General features: G+C 46.0%; 1 protein-coding gene across 1 annotated transcript in view; it reads left to right on the forward strand.

Moving 5' to 3' along the window:
* Positions 1–20,652, forward strand: part of POLR1E (RNA polymerase I subunit E) — a 60,422-nt gene that overhangs the window by 27,146 nt on the left and 12,624 nt on the right. The window contains exons 6-9 of the mRNA XM_073549667.1: positions 7,234–7,375; positions 8,150–8,260; positions 14,903–14,999; positions 18,525–18,655. Coding sequence (XP_073405768.1) covers positions 7,234–7,375; positions 8,150–8,260; positions 14,903–14,999; positions 18,525–18,655 — 481 coding nt within the window. The remainder of the gene's footprint in view (positions 1–7,233; positions 7,376–8,149; positions 8,261–14,902; positions 15,000–18,524; positions 18,656–20,652) is intronic.

The raw sequence follows: 20,652 nt of genomic DNA on the forward strand, positions 1-20,652 counted from the left end.
GTATCTCAGATGTTGCTGTACACCTGTTCTGAGACACCTCAATGCCTTCGCTTATCTCTGTGCATCTTGCCAAATCCTGCTCTTTTATCTACTCCCTGCATGTGTGTACTTTTAGCTGCATTTCTAAAGGCTCTTGTGGCATGCCATTGCCACCGTAGGACCCTGCTGCACCCTATTCACATTGGACTGTTGACCGTCTTCATTTGTACCACCAGGAATTTTACTTCTGCCACCTATACCATGGTAATGATGATAATCTTTACATAGCGCCCACACATTCTGCAGCGCTTCACAATTCAGAGTACAAATAAAATTAGACATTACAGAGTAGTAAATGAATCAACAGTTTAAACAGTCGACTTGTGGGCTCTGTTCTTGAAAGTTTACAGTCTGGAGATGGGTCACTCAGGAGGTTAAAGTGCTTGATATCTACAATGGACCAGCCATCTTTTATCATTATAGTGTAGTGCACATAAAGCACTGTACTTATGTATCAGGTGCATAGATTTAACCCCTTCATGACCCAGCCTATTTTGACCTTAATGACCTGGCCATTTTTTGCAATTCTGACCAATGTCCCTTTATGAGGTAATAACTCAGGAACGCTTCAACGCATCCTAGCGATTCCGAGATTGTTTTTTCGTGACATATTGGGCTTCATGATAGTGGTATATTTAGGTCAATAATTTTTGCGTTTATTTGTGAAAAAAATGGAAATTTGGCAAAAATGTTGAAAATTTTGCAATTTTCAAATTTTGAATTTTTATTCTGTTAAACCAGAGAGTTATGTGACACAAAATAGTTAATAAATAACATAACATTTCCCACATGTCTACTTTACATCAGCACAATTTTGGAAACAACATATTTTTTCGTTAGGAAGTTATAAGGGTTAAAAGTTGACCAGCAATTTCTCATTTTTACAACAAAATTTACAAAACCATTTTTTTTAGGGACCACCTCACATTTGAAGTCACTTTGAGTGGTCTATATGGCAGAAAATGCCCAAAAGTGTCACCATTCTAAAAACTTCACCCCTCAAGCTACTCAAAACTATATTCAAGAAGATTATTAACCCTTCAGGTGCTTCACAGGAACTAAAGCAACATGGAATGAAAAAATGGACATTTTAATTTTTCCAACCAAAATTTTATTTTAGCATCAGTTTTTTCATTTTCACATGGGTAACAGGATAAAATGTATCCTAAAATTTGTTGGGCAATTTCTCCTGAGTACACTGATACCTCATATGTGGTCATAAACCACAGTTTGGGCGCACGGCAGGGCTCAGAAGGCAAGGAGCGCCATTTTACTTTTTGAATGTAAAATATGCTTGAATGTTTAGCGGTTGCCATGTCTTGTTTTAAGAGTACCTGTGTGCCTAAACATTGGAGCTCCCCAACAAGTGAGCCCATTTTGGAAACTAGACCCTCCAAAGAACTTATCTAGATGCATAGTATGCACTTTGAACCCCCAGGTGCTTCACAAATTGATCTGTAAAAAAAAAAAGTACTTTTTTTTTTCACACAAATTTTATTTGGCCTCAGTTTTTTCATTTTCACATGGGCAACAGGATAAAATGGATCCTAAAATTTGTTGGGCAATTTCTCCTGAGTACATCAATATCTCATATGTGGTCATAAACCACTGTTTGGGCGCACCTCAAGGCCCGGAAGGGAAGGAGCATCCATGTAACTTTTTGATTGGAAAATTAGCTCCAATCGTTAGCGGACACCATGTCGCATTTGGAGAGCCCCTGTGTGCCTAAACATTGGAGCTCCCCCACAAGTGACCCCATTTTGGAAACTAGACCCCCGAAGGAACTTATCTAGATGTGTGGTGAGCACTTTGAACCCCCAAGTGCTTCACAGAAGTTTATAACGCAGAGCAGTGAAAATAAAAAAATAACTTTTTTTCCTCAAAAATGATTTTTTAGCCCGCTATTTTTTATTTTCCCAAGGGTAACAGGATAAATTGGACCCCAAAAGTTGTTGTCCAGTTTGTCCTGAGTACACTGGTACCCCATATGTGGGGGAAAACCACTGTTTGAGCGCACGGCATGACTCAGAAGGGAAGGAGCGTCATTTGACTTTTTGAATGGAAAATTAGCTCCAATCGTTAGCGGACACCATGTTGTGTTTGCAGAGCCCCTGTGTGCGTAAACTTTGGAGCTCCCCCACAAATGACCCCATTTTGGAAACTAGACCCCCTAAGGAACTTATCTAGATGCATAGTGAGCACTTTGAACCCCCAGGTGCTACACAGAAGTTTATAACGCAGAGCCGTTAAAGTAAAAATATTTTTTTTCCCTCAAAAAATAAATTTTTAACCTGCTATTTTTTATTTTCACAAAGGTAACAGGATAAATTGGACCCCAAAAGTTGTTGTCCAGCTTGTCCTGAGTACGCTGGTACCACATATGTGGGGGGGACCACTGTTTGGGCACACGTTGGGGCTCAGAAGGGAAGTAGTGACGTTTTGAAATGCCGACTTGATGGAATGGTCTGTGGGCGTCATGTTATGTTTGCAGAGCCCCTGATGTACCTAAACAGTGGAAACCCCCCACAAATGACCCCATTTTGGAAACTAGATCACCCAAGAAACTAATATAGATGTGTGGTGAGCACGTTGAACCCCCAAGTGCTTCACAGAAGTTTATAACGCAGAGCCGTGAAAATAAAAAAATATTTTTTTTTCCTCAAATTATTTTTAGTCCACTATTTTTTATTTTCACAAGGGTAACAGGATAAATTGGACCCCAAAAGTTGTTGTCCAGTTTGTCCTGAGTACGCTGGTACCCCATATATGGGGGGGGAAAACTGTTCGGGGACACGTTGGGGCTCGGAATGGAAGTAGTGACGTTTTGAAATGCCGACTTGATGGAATGGTCTGTGGGCATCATGTTACGTTTGCAGAGCCCCTGATGTACCTAAACAGTGGAAACCCCCCACAAGTGACCCCATTTTGGAAACTAGACCCCCCAAGGAACTTATCTAGATGTGTGGTGAGCACGTTGAACCCCCAAGTGCTTCACAGAAGTTTATAACGCAGAACCGTGAAAATAAAAAATCTTTTTTTTCCACAAAAATAATTATTTTAGCCCCCATTTTTTATTTTCCCAAGGGTAACAGGAGAAATTAGACCCCTAAAGTTGTTGTGCAATTTTTCCTGAGTACCCTGATACCCCATAAGTGGGGGTACACCACTGTTTGGGCACACGTCGGGGCTCGAAATGGAGGGAGCACCGTTTGACTTTTTGAACGCAAAATTGGCTGGAATAAATGGTGGCTCCATGTCGCGTTTGGAGAGCCCCTGATGTGCCTAAACAGTGGAAACCCCTCAATTCTATCTCCAACCCTAACGCCAACACACCCCTAACCCTAATCCCAACCCTAATCATAACCCTAACCACAACCCTAATCCCAACACACCCCTAACGAAATCCCAACTCTAACCCTAACCACAAGCCTAACCGTAATCCCAACCCCAACCCTAATCCCAATTCCAACCCTAACCCTTAGTCCAACCCTAACCCTTAGTCCAACCCTAACCCTTAGTCCAACCCTAACCCTTAGTCCAACCCTAACCCTTAGTCCAACCCTAACCCTTAGTCCAACCCTAACCCTTAGTCCAACCCTAACCCTTAGTCCAACCCTAACCCTTAGTCCAACCCTAACCCTTAGTCCAACCCTAACCCTTAGTCCAACCCTAACCCTTAGTCCAACCCTAACCCTTAGTCCAACCCTAACCCTTAGTCCAACCCTAACCCTTAGTCCAACCCTAACCCTTAGTCCAACCCTAACCCTTAGTCCAACCCTAACCCTTAGTCCAACCCTAACCCTTAGTCCAACCCTAACCCTTAGTCCAACCCTAACCCTTAGTCCAACCCTAACCCTTAGTCCAACCCTAACCCTTAGTCCAACCCTAACCCTTAGTCCAACCCTAACCCTTAGTCCAACCCTAACCCTTAGTCCAACCCTAACCCTTAGTCCAACCCTAACCCTTAGTCCAACCCTAACCCTTAGTCCAACCCTAACCCTTAGTCCAACCCTAACCCTTAGTCCAACCCTAACCCCTAGTCCAACCCTAACCCCTAGTCCAACCCTAACCCCTAGTCCAACCCTAACCCCTAGTCCAACCCTAACCCCTAGTCCAACCCTAACCCCTAGTCCAACCCTAACCCCTAGTCCAACCCTAACCCCTAGTCCAACCCTAACCCCTAGTCCAACCCTAACCCCTAGTCCAACCCTAACCCCTAGTCCAACCCTAACCCCTAGTCCAACCCTAACCCCTAGTCCAACCCTAACCCCTAGTCCAACCCTAACCCCTAGTCCAACCCTAACCCCTAGTCCAACCCTAACCCCTAGTCCAACCCTAACCCCTAGTCCAACCCTAACCCCTAGTCCAACCCTAACCCCTAGTCCAACCCTAACCCCTAGTCCAACCCTAACCCCTAGTCCAACCCTAACCCCTAGTCCAACCCTAACCCCTAGTCCAACCCTAACCCCTAGTCCAACCCTAACCCCTAGTCCAACCCTAACCCCTAGTCCAACCCTAACCCCTAGTCCAACCCTAACCCCTAGTCCAACCCTAACCCCTAGTCCAACCCTAACCCCTAGTCCAACCCTAACCCCTAGTCCAACCCTAACCCCTAGTCCAACCCTAACCCCTAGTCCAACCCTAACCCCTAGTCCAACCCTAACCCCTAGTCCAACCCTAACCCCTAGTCCAACCCTAACCCCTAGTCCAACCCTAACCCCTAGTCCAACCCTAACCCCTAGTCCAACCCTAACCCCTAGTCCAACCCTAACCCCTAGTCCAACCCTAACCCCTAGTCCAACCCTAACCCCTAGTCCAACCCTAACCCCTAGTCCAACCCTAACCCCTAGTCCAACCCTAACCCTAGCCCTAGCCCTAACCCTAGCCCTAATGGAAAAAAAAAAAAAAAAAAATTTTATTATTTGTCCCTACCTATGGGGGTGATAAAGGGGGCGGTGATTTACTTTTTATTTATTTTGATCACTATGAAAGTTTATCATAGTGATCAAAATAAATGAATGAATCTGCAGCGTTGCAGATTCGATTCGGCGCACTGCGCATGCGCCCGCCATCTTGCAAGATGGCGGCGCCCATGACGCTGGACGGCAGGACACAGGGACGGATAGCGGGAGATCGGAGGCACAAAGGAGGGTGAGGGGGTGATCGGAGGGTGAGAGGGGATGATCGGAGGGCTGGGGGGGCGGAGAGAAGGCGGGGGGGCAGATTATGACGGCGGCTGCCGATCGGTGCCGTCAGAAGGTGGCGGCAGCCGATCGGTGCCGTCAGTCGGTGTGGGGGGGGTCGGGTCTCGGTGTCCAGCCATGTCCGATGCTATTTCAGCATCGGCCATGGCTGGATTGTAATATTTCACCAATTTTCATTGGTGAAATATTACAATCGCTCTGATTGGCAGTTTCACTTTTAACAGCCAATCAGAGCGATCGTAGGCACGTGGGGGCTAAGCCACACCACCAGGTGTTAACTCTGAAGGGTCCTTTGTGTGCGGGTCGGGTGACCTTTCAGTGACCCCGGTCACCCGACCCGCAGGGGGGCTATTTATAGCATGACGCCTACGTAGGCGTCATAGGTCGTTTGGGCACTGCTTTTCATGACGCCTACGTAGGCGTCATAGGTCGTGAAGGGGTTAAGGGGATAATGTTGACAGGAGGGATTGAGTTCTGAGGGTCTATGGAGTAGGTGATTAAAATTTTCGGATTGTTAAAGATTTGCCTGAAAATAGTGTTTTTAGTTTGCACATAAACCCTTATTGACAGCTAACAGACCTTTTTATGTCTATGAGGAATATGTAAATGAGACCCTCTCACCCCCCATAAGCAACAGTGCATCTACCGGGGGCTCAGTGGTGTCGTCGCCACTTTAGCGTGGGACTGTCTGAAATGTTGTTCCAGTTCAAAATTAAATTATAAAGTCCAAATATGTGTACAGAGAGCCACGCTAATGTACTCTTAGGTGTGTCAGCAGATCTGTTAATTACATCATTATCACTGCTATATAGGCATCTACTGGAAATACTGTACATGGTAGATGCTCAGTTTATCATTTTGTTTATGGCTCAGGTTATCCCTACATATGTACTGGCATTACGTAGCATACATACATCTGATTGGCTAAAGTTAATATCTACTCCCTTCTGAAGACTTCAGGTGTGGTTCCACCTTTTTCACTTGCCCATGTGTTATTTTTAAGTCCCGCTAGACAAAGCAATTCCTGTAACTCTTATCTCAAAACACAGACTCAATTTTGCAAAGCAAGTAGATGCATGGAATAACCAAAATGGAGTCAGGATAGATAAATAAATCCTGCTCTCACAGTGGTTTGCAGCACAGAGGTCCTGGGTTCTAATCCCACCAAGGAATCATCTGTGAGGAGTTTGTTCTCCCCGTGTTTGCGTGGCTTTATATTTGGGTACTCCATACTCCCCAAGAAACTAAAAAAAGGTAATATAAACCTTGTATCTGCCCAAAACTGGCATTAATACGCCCCTGTTGGTGTACCATGCAAAAAACAAGTCCACACACATCTCCAGAGATGGATAAAAAAAGATTACATGTCTCGAAAAGTGGCAAAACAAACCAAATGTTTGTATTTTGTTATACAAGTTTTTACCCCCCCCAACACTTTAAATTAAAAATCGTTGAACCTGAAGAATCATGTTTCCTTGTCATTTTACCATACATTGAGTAGCATAAAAACCGAAACCGATGGCGGACTTGCATTTCATTCACAATTTCATTCCGCTTAAATTTTTTTTCACTACATTGTATGTTAAATAAATGGTGTCATACAAAACAAAGGACGAAGCCCTCCTATAGCTATATTGGCCGAAAAATAAGTTCTGGTTCTTGGAGAATTAGGAGGAAAGAATTGCAGAACAGATGGACATATACCATTGGTGAAATCTGTGCTACTGCACAAGGGGTCATCGTCTCTTGCAGCCAAAAACTGGTGTTTATTGAACTTTTGGACTCCATAGGGCCCATATGCGATTCTTGCACAAAGCCCATCTTCTGTCTGTCCTCCCTTGATGCAATCGTTGAAATGACTGTGGATCGAAGGTGTTAAAAGCGTTTGTCTCAACACAGACACTTAAAAGCAGTATATATTCTCATGAGGTTGAAAAGAAAATATGTATCCCCCATATCAATACAACATTCATATTTCTTTATTGAATAGGTTGATGCTCTGATTGAGGCCTTTGGAACTAACAAGCAGAAACGTGCTTTAACGTCACGAAAGCTGAACCAAGTCGGAAGTGAAATTCTAAGTAAAGAAATGACAAAGGCGGCTGAAGAGATTATTGAATCCAAGGGAACGGGCAAGTACTTGATCTATACCATAACCAGTCATTATGTCACTTTCCAATTAGACATTCATAGAATACTCAGTTTTCTCAACTGTTTCTGTAACAATGGTGAAAGTGAAGAGAGATGCACACTTGTCTGGTCACATCTTTAGATTTACTTACCTAATACTTTTTATAACTGAGAAGCAGCTTTCTCTAAACGTTGAGATGATGTATTAGTGTGACTACGTATAGGTACGTCAAAGGTCTTGTCCTTGCCTTTGACTCGGACTCCGAGCCAGAATCTTTCCCCACATGTGACAACTAATCTGATCTAATATTATTACATCTGCTACATATTGGTATAGGATCTTGGAGATGGGACTAACCCTTTAGGCTATGTGCCCACGTAGCGTTTTTTAAACGCTCAGGAAATGGATTCTCCTTCCCAGAAAACGCGGGATTTTGCCGCAATTTTTGCGTGTTTTTTGCGCAAAAAACGCGCGTTTTTGATGCGTTTTTTTCCACGCGTCTTTTGGACTATTGGAAATGATCAAAAACGCGGACCTAAGCGAAAATTAATGAACATGCTGCGTTTTTTACCGCTTAGCGGTAGTAAACGCATCCATTGGCACAAAAAGGCCAAAATGCATTTATAAATGAATGGGATGCTTCTTTTAAGCGTTTTTGATGCGGTTTGACCCCGAAAACGCATCAAAAACGCTTAAAAAAAAAAAATGCTACGTGGGCACACAGCCTTAATCTTTAATATAATTGTCAATAATATGTTCGGTGTCTTTCTTACAGAACTGGTACAGGAAGTTGTAGAGAGGAAAGAGGAAGAGTCCTATTCACTATTTTTACCTCCATGCAATGCTCATGCTGACAAAAAAGAGAGTGTATACGAATTTGATCAACGTATCCTTCAACTTAGTAATGTGAGGCTGGTGATAAGTTATGCCATATGTCATGTTTGTCATACATGTATTTAAAAATAACAAAATATCTTTTTTTCTCCTTTGCCTCATTGGGGGACACAGGTACTGTGGGTGTATGCTACTGCCGCCTGGAGGCTGACACACAGTGGGGAAAAAAAGAGGTTGGCTTCTCCTCCGCCATGTACACCCTCGCCCCGATTGCACGCGGAAACCAGTTCATGCTTAGTGTCCGTTGGAGGCACACACGTCTGTTTTTTCTCCAGAATTCTTTTTTTTTTTTTTTCTTTCCCTTTTCCTATGAAGATGAGACAGGGGCGACGGACCCTATTGAAAGGGTCCGATCTCCCCAAACCAACAACGGGCGAGCACGTGTGAGTGTCGCCTCTACGTATCCTCTCCCGCAACGTGGGACATGTCTGGTCTTTATTCCCAGACTTTTTTTAAATTTTTTTTTTCCTTCCATGAAGATAAGACCGGGGCAACGGACCCTATTGAAAGGGTCCGATTTCCCCAAATCATCAACGGGCGAGCACGGGCGAGTGTCTCCTCCATGTACCCTCTCCTGCAACGTGGGACACGATGCCAGACTTAGCCCTGACCACCCTTAGGTATTGAAACCATGGGCTGTACAGAGGCACAAGCTTAGTCTGTGCGGCCCCCACTGCTCCACCAATGCTAGACTGCGGTGCTCCAAGGCGGCGGATGGTCCCTCTCCTCATCCCAGGTAAGGAACGATGGAGCCAGGGTGCCTGCACCGTCCTGGATGTGGCCCCCCTCCCCTCTACTTGTTCTGGAAGGGGCTGGAGCCCTCAGCCTCGTGCGGTCGGGCGAGGGTAGTTCCCTCCGGCGCGCATGGCGGCATGTCCTGAGTCTGGCCACGCTTGCTTAGGGTTGTCGGCATACCCCCCGTTGCAGGCAGGCGCTAAAATTCCAGCTCGCGGCTTTGGCAGGTCGCGGGCGGAAGTACGCGACCCCCCCCCGTTGAGCCCCCGGCTCCAGAGCAGGGCCAGGCCGCAACCGGAAGTACCGGCAGGACGCTTCGTCCAATGGGCCGCCTGCAGCTGAGGCGCGCGCATCTTTCAGAGGAGCAGCACTCGGAGCGTCCAGGACTTGGGGCAAGTGCTGCACCCCAACCCCTGAGCCACGCTACGTGTAATCGAGGGGTGCCCCCCAGCAGGGCAGTATTGAGGCCGGGCAGATACAATATAGCCGGAAAAGTGAAGCCGCACACATTCCTGCATGCACCTCCTGTCGGGCCACTTTTTCGCGGGCGCAGAGCAAACAATTATGCGAAGCCTTCAATTCCGAACGCGCCCAGGAGCCCTCCCCTGCGACCGAGCCCAGTGTTCCAAGTCCCCCCGGAATGGGCCCTATCACTGTCGCAGTCTATGGCATCGCTTACAAAGGCGATCGAGTCCCTTCGTGCCCCAGATTAGGGGCAGGGGTAGCGGCTCGCTTGCCTTGGAGGGGTCCTCCACCTCACAAGAGCCTCCGGCCTGCAGGGGCCGCTCTCACTCCAGGCAGATGAGGGGGAAACGAACCCACACTGCGTCTCCCAGCCCATCCGGTGCCTCGGCATCCGTGAGTTCTGCGTCTCGCTCTCCTTCACCTGTAGTCGAGAGCGGGCAAAGCTGAGATTATGACTCGGACGAACCCCTGGACCTAGATACCCCGGGGTGTCGAGAAACGGTGGACAGCCTTATCGAAGCTGTCAATTAGACGCTGGGGATTGAGGATGATTCCACCCTGGCTTCAGGCCATAAGGTGTCTTTTAAGCGGGCTAAGCGGCCGCATAGAGTATTTTGCACTCACCCAGAGTTCGAGAACATAGTGCAACGACACAGGGAACGGCCAGACAGGCGTTTTTCGGGCCAGAAGGCACTCGAGGCGAGATATCAGTTTGCCCCGGATCTTTGTAAGAAATGGATGGAATCCCCAACGGTGGATCCGCGCGTGTCACGCTTGGCCTCTAAAACCCTGTTATCTGTACCTAGTGGTTCTTCTATTAAGGATCCCACTGATCGTCTCAGAGAGCTTGGCTCGCTCAGTGTTTGAAGCATCAGGATCAGCACTCCCTCGTTCGCGGCAACGTGGGTAGCCAAGGCCATGATTTCTTGGTCAGAATCATTGAACAGAGCCTTGCAGGATAGGGGCCTACCTGCGGAGGTGTCAGAGATCGCGAGTCAGATCGCTATGGCTGGGGACTAGTTATTCAATGCTTCTTTTGATGCAGCCAATTGCGAGGCGCTTGCGGCAGCAAACACAATTTCTATTAGAAGAGCGCTATGGTTAAGGACATGGCGGTCCGATTCAACCTCCAAGAAGTCCCTGACTTCCCTGCCTTATCAGTGCGGCCGCCTATTCGGAGAAAGATTAGACCAGCTCATCTCTGATGCCACAGGGGGAAAGAGTAGTTTTCTCCCTCAACAAAGGGTCAAACCGCCGTTTCGCCACCAGTTTCAGGCACAGTTTCGGGCCTTTTGCAACCCCTGGTGGACTACAGCGGCCAGATCCGTCGCTCCAACCAGGATAGGGAGTGACAGGTCTCATATAGAGCCAACCCGTTGGGGAGGATGCGTGCTCGCCAGCCCAAATCGAGGGGAACCAGGTCCCAAAGATCCTCAGCCAAATGACTCGAAGCATTTTTTAGGCGAGATCAGCAAAGTACTTTGGTTTTGCCACGTCTGGGTCGCCATAGCACACGACTCATGGGTGACAGAGCTGGTGTCCTCAGGGTACAAGATAGCGTTTTGTCAGGTACCCCCCAAAACGATTCTTTCTTTCCCGTCTTCCCAGAGGGGAGACCCGGCCAAGGGCGTTGCTAGGAGCCATCGAGTCACTCCAGCACAGCGGAGTCATTATCCCCATGCCGGAGCACAAGAGGGTTCAGGGCTTCTACTCCAACCTATTCGCGGTCCCCAAAAAGGACAGGACCGTCAGGCCTGTTTTGGACCTGAAGCTCCTGAACAAATTCATCAGGATCAGACATTTTCGAATGGAGTGTCTCACTTCAGTTATATCGGCCATGGGGCAGGGAGAATACTTGGCCTCTATCGACATCCAGGACGCCTACCTGCACATCCCCATTTTTCCTCCGCATCAGAGGTTTCTACGCTTCACCATCAATGGCCTACATTTCCAATTTGCAGCGCTGCCCTTCAGGCTAGCCACCGCCCCCAGGGTGTTCACAAAAGTCATGGCAGTCGTCATGGCCATCTTGCACTCTTGGGGCATAGTCATCTTGCCGTACTTAGACGACCTCTTGGTCAAGGCCCCTTCGTTTCGGGCACCGCTTAGGGTGTTTAATCAGCATGAAGAAATCATCCCTTGTCCCAGCCCAGAAAATTTCTTTTTTAGGGATGATCTTCGACACCTGCCGAGGGTTGGTATTTCTCCCTCGAGATAAAGCCCTAGCGCTCCGGCAGGGAGTCTGGACACTTCTCCAACCAGTCCCTCACACCATTCGTTTCGGGATGAGGATACTAGGAAAAATGGTGGCAACAATGGAAACGGTTCCGTTCGCCCAATTTCATCTTCGCCCCCTGCAGCACGCCCTCTTGTCATCTTGGGACAAGAACCCATTCACGCTCGATCGCCGGTGCCGGTTATCCTCTCAGGTCAAGCAGTCGCTCGAGTGGTGGATAGCCAGTTCCTCCCTGATTCAGGGGAAGCTTTTTCTCCCAGACCAGTGATTAATAGTCACAACCGACACCAGGCTCGGCTGGGGAGCGGTTTTTCACCACCACACGACCCAGGGACAGTGGTCGCACAGGAGGCACGCCTCCCGATCAACTTGTTGGAAATACGAGCGGTCTGGCTGGCTCTTCGACAGTTTCAGCGCCTTCTAGCAGGCCGCCCCGTCCGGATTCAATCGGACAATGCCACGGCAGTGGCTTACATAAATCATCAAGGGGGCACCCGCAGCAGAGCAACCATGTGCAAGATAGGGCACGTTCTTCACTGGGCCGAGAGGAACCATTCGGTGATACAGGCGGTCCACATCCCGGGCATGGGAAAACTGGGCGGCGGACTTCCTCAGCCGGCACGGAATTGCGTCCGGGGAATGGTCTCTGCACCCCGAGGTCTTCCAGCAGATTTGCCAACGGTGGGGAACACTGGATTTGGACCTGATCGCCTCCAGGGTGAACGCCAAGCTACCCAGGATTTTCGCTTGGTCCCAGGACCCACAGGCGGTCGCTGTGGATGCGTTGGTTCTGCCATTGAACCAGTTTTGCCTTCCATACTTGTTCCTCCTCGCTGCCACTACTTCCGAGGGTCATCAAGAAGGTCAAAACAGAAGGGGTTCCAGCAATTCTGCTGGCCTCAGACTGGCCCCGTCCAGCATGGTACGCAGACCTAGTGCAGCTGCTCGCCGACGTTCCTTGGCGACTCCCAGAGCGCCCAGATCTACTGTCCTAGGGCCCGATTTTCCACCCGAGCTCAGGGGCCCTGTGTTTGACGGCATGGCCGTTGAATCTTGGATTCTGACCCAGGCGGGGTTTGGGCGCGAGGTGGTCGCTACAATGGTTAGCGCCCGGAAGCCTACCTCGGCGAGAATTTACCATCACACCTGGAAGGTTTTCTTTGCTTGGTGTCAAGACCGCGGTTATTCTCCACTGAGATTCTCTATTCCCAACATCTTGGCCTTTCTCCAGTCTGGCCTAGACTCAGGGTTGGCCCCGAGTTCCCTTAGAAGATAGATATCGGCTTTATCCGTCCTTTTTCAGCGCAGAATTGCTACCAATATGCAGGTGAAAACTTTCATCCAGGGAGTCTCCCACTTGGTACCTCCCTATACGGCGCTTCTGGACGCCTGGGACCTTAACCTGGTCCTAAGTGTTCTGCAGGAAGCTCAACTTGAACCGCTACAAGATGTTTCTTTGTCGTACCTTTTCTGGAAAGTGGTATTCCTTGTAGCCATAACTTCCATCAGGCGAGTCTCGGAGCTGGCGGCCTTGTCCTGCCGAGCACCGTTTCTCACCTTCTACAAGGATAAGGTGGTCCTCAGACCAGCTCCCCCCTTTCTGCCGAAGGTCGTATGAGAATATTGTCTTGCCTTCATTTTGTCCAGCATCGGTACACTGCATAGAAAAGGCTTTTCACACATTGGACCTGGTAAGAGCCCTCAGGAGGTACGTGTCACGGACGGCGCCCTTTCGGCAGACAGACGCTGTTCATGCTCCTCGAGGGACGCAGGAAGGGACTCGCAGCCTCCAAATCGACCATAGCCAGGTGGATCCGTCTGACTATTCAGGAGGCCTACCGCATCAGGGGTGCGCTGGTTCCAGCAGGGATCAGAGCACACACTACTCAGGCAGTGGGCGCCTCTTGGGCGCTTCGGCACCAGGCTTCGACGGAACAGGTTTGCAAGGCAGCAACCTGGTCCAGCCTGCACACGTTTGCCAAACACTACAATATCCATACTCAGGCTTCAGCGGATGCGAGCCTGGGTAGAAGGATTCTCTAAGCAGCGGTTGCGCACCTTTAGACACGAGGTGCATGTAGCTTGGATCAGTGAGTCAACTTCCCACCCAGGGACTGCTTTAGGACGTCCCACAGTACCTGTGTCCCCCAATGAGGTGAAGGAGAAACATGGATTTTTGTGATAACTCACCGTAAAATCCTTTTCTCAGAGACGCTCATTGATATTAGGGTGGTTCTTTTGTAGACATATTGTTATCTGCATTAAGGGTGATTATTTTTGTTCTACTACTTTTGCACTAAACTGGTTTCCGCCTGCAATTGGGGCGAGGGTGTTTACGGCGAAGGAGGAGCTAACCTCTTTTTTTCACTTAGTGTCAGCCTCCAGGCGGCGGTAGCATACACCCACAGTACCTGTGTCCCCCAATGAGCGTCTCGGAGAAAAGGATTTTACCGTGAGTTATCACAAAAATCCATGTTTTTTTTTTTTTTACTTGTTTGTTTTTTAAATGCACATGGATTAACATAAAAATAAAACCAAAGTAACTTTGGCCAAATTGCATTTGCGTTTCAGTACATTATGCGGCCAGTTACATGGTGACATAAAAAACAATTCACCTTGTACCTCAAGAAAAAACAAGCCCTTATGTTAACAGAAACATAAAAAAAAACCCACAAACTCTTGGAAAGTGGGAATTAAAAAAAAATACCATGAAAAATGGACTAATCTTTAAAGGGATTTTCTCAACAGGTTTTGATGTAGAGGTTGAGACACGGAGTCTAGCGATATGTCACTTGCTGGTTTTGCATACTGTTTTTATACAATCACTGTTTTCTGTGCTGCACATTTAGCATGAGCTATGTACAATCTAAATTGACAAAAAGCTGCTAATCAGTTATGAGAGCAAGGTTGCACAGATCAGGTTGACTAAGAGTAAGGAGACACAGTCCGGTAATCTTTCAGATGAAACACTGATTTTATTAAAACAGCTATACACAGCCAAGCCAGTGACACATCGCTGGATTCATTGCCTCAGCTGCTAATCTTGCAATAGGATGCACAGTATCTTACTGAATGAAATATCTCCTAAATACAGTATATTGATAATCATTTTATGCATAGATGTATATAACTGGATGAGTAGTTTAAATGTGATATCCTAGAACTACCAGTAGATACTTGTTCTTAACTTTCGATAAGTCATTTCTCCAGTGGAGTATGAATCCCTGAAAAACGTTTCTGCTGTCTTTAAGAATATGACACCCGAGGAGCTCCAGGAGAGGATAAAGAAGAAACAGTAAGCCAACTTGTCAATGTATTTTTGGTGATAAAGTAGGACACTAGTACCACATTAGTACATGTATCATATGCATACAAAGAAGGAATAGATTTCATTTATTTACAATACATGTAAAGTTTGTAGGTAGTGATGGGCGAACCCGAACACTGACTTCTCCTAGAAGTCCATGTTACTATTCGGATTTGGCATCCCAAACAAAGTTTGTTGAAAGGCTGCAGCACAACCAGTCAACCAGCTTTTCATGTATGGGCACTTCTGGCCATGTCAAGTATTGGCATGCCTGTGAGTGGCCGGCGCACTGTTTTAAAAATAAAAAGACGGGGGTTCCCCTCTATATTTGATAATAGCTTTAACTTTGCTGGTTATCAAAAATTGCAGATCCCCCTATGCCATTTCTTTTAAATTATTTAGATAAAAAAACGACATGGGGGCCCCCTCATTTTTGATAACCAGCCAATCTAAAGCAGACAGCTGGGAGCTGATATTCTCAGGCTGGTAAAGCCCAAGGATATTTGGCCCTCCCCAGCCTAAAAATAGCAACCCGCAGCTGCCCCAGAAAAGGCGCATCCATTAGATGCGCCAATTCTGGCGTTTTGCCCAGCTCTTCCTGCTTGCCTTGGTGCGATGGCAAGCAGGGTAATATTTTGGGGTTTGTCAGCTTTGTAATGTCAGCTGACATCAAGCCCAAGGATTATGGAGAGGTGTTTATCAGACACCCCATTACTAAGCCAGTAAGTAAAAACACACAGAAAGTTTTTTAATTGAATAATACACTCCTCCCACAAATCTCCTCTTTTTCCAATTTATTAATATAAAAATCAAAAATCAAAGTACCTGTCCGCCTTTAATTCATAATGCTGAAGTCCCACGATGAACCCCAACTCTGCTTCATCTGGTTGCATAGCTGAGCAATGACATCAGTAATGTGACAGCTTAGCCAATTAGCCAGAACACACAGCTTAGGCCTGTTTCACACTTCAGTTTTTTGTGTCAGTTAAAATCCGCCAAAAAGGTGGAAAGCGGTTCCGTTCCTAACTGATGTGAACGGATGCCACCAGATCCGTTTTTTTGACGGATCCGCCAAATGAAGAATTTTAAAGGAACCGCTGCCCGAGAGAGAGAGAGAATTTTTTTTTTCTCTGTCCGCCAGAAATGATTTCAGGGTTAAATTTCCTCCTGACTTCATTCCTCCGGGCATGCGCTCTATAAAAATGCGGATCCTGCAGTACAAAAAAAGTTACATGATCCGTCCAGGCATCTCGGCGGACGCAAAAGAATTGACGGATCCGCAAAAAAACGGATCCAACGGATGGCCATCCGTCAAGATCCGCCGGTAATGCAAGTCAATGGGGAAAAAAACGGATCCGCCAAAAAAAAGCGGATCCGTTTTTTTGCAAAAACGGCGGATTTTGACTGATGGTCAAAAACGGAAGTGTGAAACAGGCCTTGGCATAAGAACCTGAATGATGTCACCGTCATTCACACTCAGTCGCGTTCTCATGCTAAGCTCAGTGTGTTCTGGCTGCTTGGCTGAGCTGTCACATTACTGATGTCAACGCTCAGAAATGCTACCAGATGTTGGGGTTCATTGTAGAACTTGATCATTATGGATTAATGGTGGACCGGTGATGATTACTTTGATGATTTTTTTTTATTTTCATGTTAATAAATGGGGAAAAAGGGGATTTGTCTGTGAGTATTTTGTTCAGTTAAAGGACTTTTTTTTTCTGTATGTCTTTCTCACTTTTGACTATGGGGTTAGTAATTGGGGTGTCTTATAGACACCTCTCCATTACTAACCTCTGGGCTTGATGTCAGTGGACATAAAACAACTGACATAAGCCCAAAACCATTACCCCACTTGCCAACGCGCCAAGGCCAGGCTCCTTGGCTAATGTTAGTCTAGGAAGGGGCAAATATCCTTGGCCCCGTCTCAGTCTATTAAGATAAGCTTGCAGTTGTCTAACCTTTTCTGGTTATTAAAAATAGGGGGACCCTACATCATTTTTTTGGAGGGTGGGGTCTCCGTTTTTAATAACCAGTAAAGGCTAAACAGACTGTGTGAGTTGATAATAACACGGGAAGCTCCATGTTTATTACCCCCTTCCAAGAATAACACCAGCCCTCAGCTGTGTGCTTTCTTTCAGCTAGGTATTAAAAATAAAGGGGACTCTTCACCATTTTTATTTATTAGCTAAATACATATACAGTAAGCTCCGCTTCACTATTTATATATCAGACTGATATATTTACTACTATACACAGGCGCTGGCTGAATATTCTCATCAGAATCGTCTGTTCTCTCTATCAGCGACACCAGGTGTACATTGATGAGAAAAATACTCAATTTAACATAATCCAACATAGCAATGAACATAATACTTTTTCCTATCTAGAAAAAAGAACGTTCATAATGGCTTAAGTAAAAGGACAACTCCCTTAGAAATATATGAACCTATATAGAAATCGGAGTATAACGCCAAAGATTCAATGAAAAAATAGATATGTTGTAATATCAAAATTATTCGTTCTTTATTAGTACAGGTGCAAAAAAGTGCATTTAAAAGTACAATCAAATGGTCAGATAACAGAGACGACACAAAGGAATGGAATCGCCGCACATGCATAATGAATGCAATGGTACAAAAATAATAATAAATGACCCCAAATCTGCATAGAAACCTATGCCCATGCAACAAAGTCTCACACTTGGCCGTCTATTGTTTATACAGAAGTAAAATTCATGCCAAAGGGCATAGGGAATTCATACAGAGCCTTCCATTAAAGTGCTATGTGCAGAAAGGTATGGGGAAAAAAATGAAACAGTAACCATGCTTACCCATAAAAAAAGTGCATATGCGGAGTGTCCAGTCCCCAGAGCCCCTACGCATATGCCCCCCGATGAAGCCCAGCGCGAAAGGTGCTGTGACCGTTAGTAAAATCAGTAAGGTTACCGCCGATCAAAGATGGTGTTTCCCGCACTGTCACAAAAACTACAGCGTGGTAACCGCCGGATGTTAGGGCCCCCATTCATTTGAATGCATTCCAGGATCATGTTTGGGTACCATTCTTGTACCTGAACCAAACTTTTTCTTTTTAAGCCCGACAGACACGAACATCCACAGATGCGCCCATCCCTAGTAGTGATTGCAACTGATATATCATTACATGTACAGAAATCCATTCAGACTGTAAAGTGTATCCCACACATGTATCGATGACCCACTAAAAAGAATGAAATTTTATTGATCAAATTGGTATGGCCCATCTTTTAGAGAAAAAACATTTTAACATAAGTTCAAATAGAATGGGTTAATGTGCATGTTTTTGGCAAGTTTCCCCAAATCTTTAAACCTATGTTTTGCTCCATTGTCAGTAGTGCTTCTTGATTAGGTGGTTCAGCACAACAGAATTACTCACTCCTGGTGAGAGTTGTGATGTGACCTGTGATTTCAGCACAACCCGTTGACTAACCAATGTTTTGAGGTGTGACGATAACTTGTACCTGTCTTTTCCTTGTAGACATGGTGCATATGTACTTCAAGAACTTGGGGAGCTTAAATATGCTCAAGACATTGATCGTAAAGCCCGTGTTTTGTGGTATTTGGACACTCTAACAAAACTCATTAATAATAAAATTATCAAACGGAAGGGTAAGCATTGTTATAAATGTATTTGCCCGATGTATGTCGTTTTTCTCAGTGTTCCATATTTTCCCATCAAAGCTGAGAGGTTATAATGTTTGTCTGCCTTGTCAGTGCTTTTCACACTGTAAGGTGCCCCCTAATTATTAGGGATGCACAGTGTTTATGGAAAGCTGCTCTGATCTTTGTATGGCTGCAGCAGTCTCAGATTTAGAAATATTACACACACATTTTGTGCTTATTTTAATGTTAGCATATTTTGGCATGTATAACAGCAAGTAAGATAAAATATAACTTTTAATGCATAGCTTAAAAAATACCAAACCTAAAGTGTCACCAAATAGTGATTAAAATGAGATGCCCATACATTGGGTAATCCCCAAGGGATAATTGAATACACCCAAAAGCATCAAATAGGAATATAGAATGCAGCTAGTATAACATCCAAATAGCAATCTATATATATTGGATACAGCATAAAAAATAGCAGCAAAATGCCATAGCCAATTGCACTCATATGTTTATATACTGGCTAGACCAAAAAAAGGGGGAGGAGGTTCATAGCCACCAATAGATGAGAATAATAAAAGGAACAATCTCACCAATACTTTGCAGACGGTCAGGAGTCTCCAGGGATACTCATCGTACATGTGGGAAGGCAGCAGTGGGAGTACAATACCCTGTCACATCCCTCATAAGCTGACCATTACCTGATCCCCAGACTCCTGCCCTGACAAGGGCAGTCCACAACTAGCCCTAGATTGCACAAGCCCTACACTTTCCCTTCAAGGAGCGTCCCAACGCGTTTCATCCAAGTAATTCTTCAGGGGACTAACTTGTTCAAAAGTGCCACAGTGCTAAAGCTAAGAGACATACATCCTCCTGCTCTCAATACTATCTGCTGTCTGCAGAGAGCGGAGGAAAAAGGGCTTATTTATATCATCAGGGTGATCCACACAGCCCCATCATAATTAATTCAGTGAGTCACACATGTATACTCACTCTCACTTTACATATCAATCGTCCTCCATTAGATGATTCTTCCCTGAGGTGCGTGCCACAATTCGCGTTAACTCCGCCCACATGACATCACAGAACAAAGCATCCTGGATACAGAGCGCTGACTGGTCAAAGACGCCACACTTCCGGTGAAACCAAAATGGCGGATGCCCCACTTCCGGTGACGTATAAAAACACAATAGCCGCCCTTGGGAATGCCCCACTTCCGGTAAAACCAAGATGGCGGGTGCCCCACTTCCGGTGACATCTATAAGCCCAATAGCCGCCTTAGGGAGCGCCCCGTTTCTCATAAGTGGGTCCGCATCATGCCCCACTTTCGCAGAAGCACATACCGCGGTCCCGCCACACTACTGGTGAGCGGAACCGCATCAAGCCCCACTTCCGGGGAAGCACATATAGTGGTGCTGCCCCACTTCCAATAAGTGGAACCGCATCAAGCCACACCTCCTGGAAAGAAGTGCCACCCACAGCAACATCACAAAAACAACGTTGGCAAAGGGGAAATAGCTCGCAATTAGCACAATTCACCTCCGGTCCACCGGAGCAGAGATAAATTTAAATAACATCCAGATATAGTGGTAATTCAGTGATAAATCAAAAACAACGATAGATCACATATAAGAAACATACAGCAACACCACCTAAATGGATATCACTTCAAGGGGTCTTTAGGGGACCAAAATACACCTCACCAATATGGTGAAATATATGAAGGGAAGGGGGAGAAAGACAAAAGCCCTCCTCACAGATATCAAAAAGGGGAATAATGATGGACAATGTAAAGTACCAATAGGAAAAGGATATATACAAACGTACAATGCAAATCCTAGTAATTGGTGACAAGAATAGTGATTTAGGCTTATAAAACAATCCTATCAGTGGATTAAAAATTGGAAGGCGAGAGAAAGAAGGAATTCAAATGAAACAATTGAAATTAATTTGCTCATTAAGGCCTTTAGGTGTTACCGTATCCAAATAGAAGATCC

Source organism: Dendrobates tinctorius, unplaced genomic scaffold (assembly GCF_039654945.1).
Source record: "Dendrobates tinctorius isolate UK_male_01 unplaced genomic scaffold, ASM3965494v1 ptg000160l, whole genome shotgun sequence".
Taxonomy (NCBI): domain Eukaryota; kingdom Metazoa; phylum Chordata; class Amphibia; order Anura; family Dendrobatidae; genus Dendrobates; species Dendrobates tinctorius.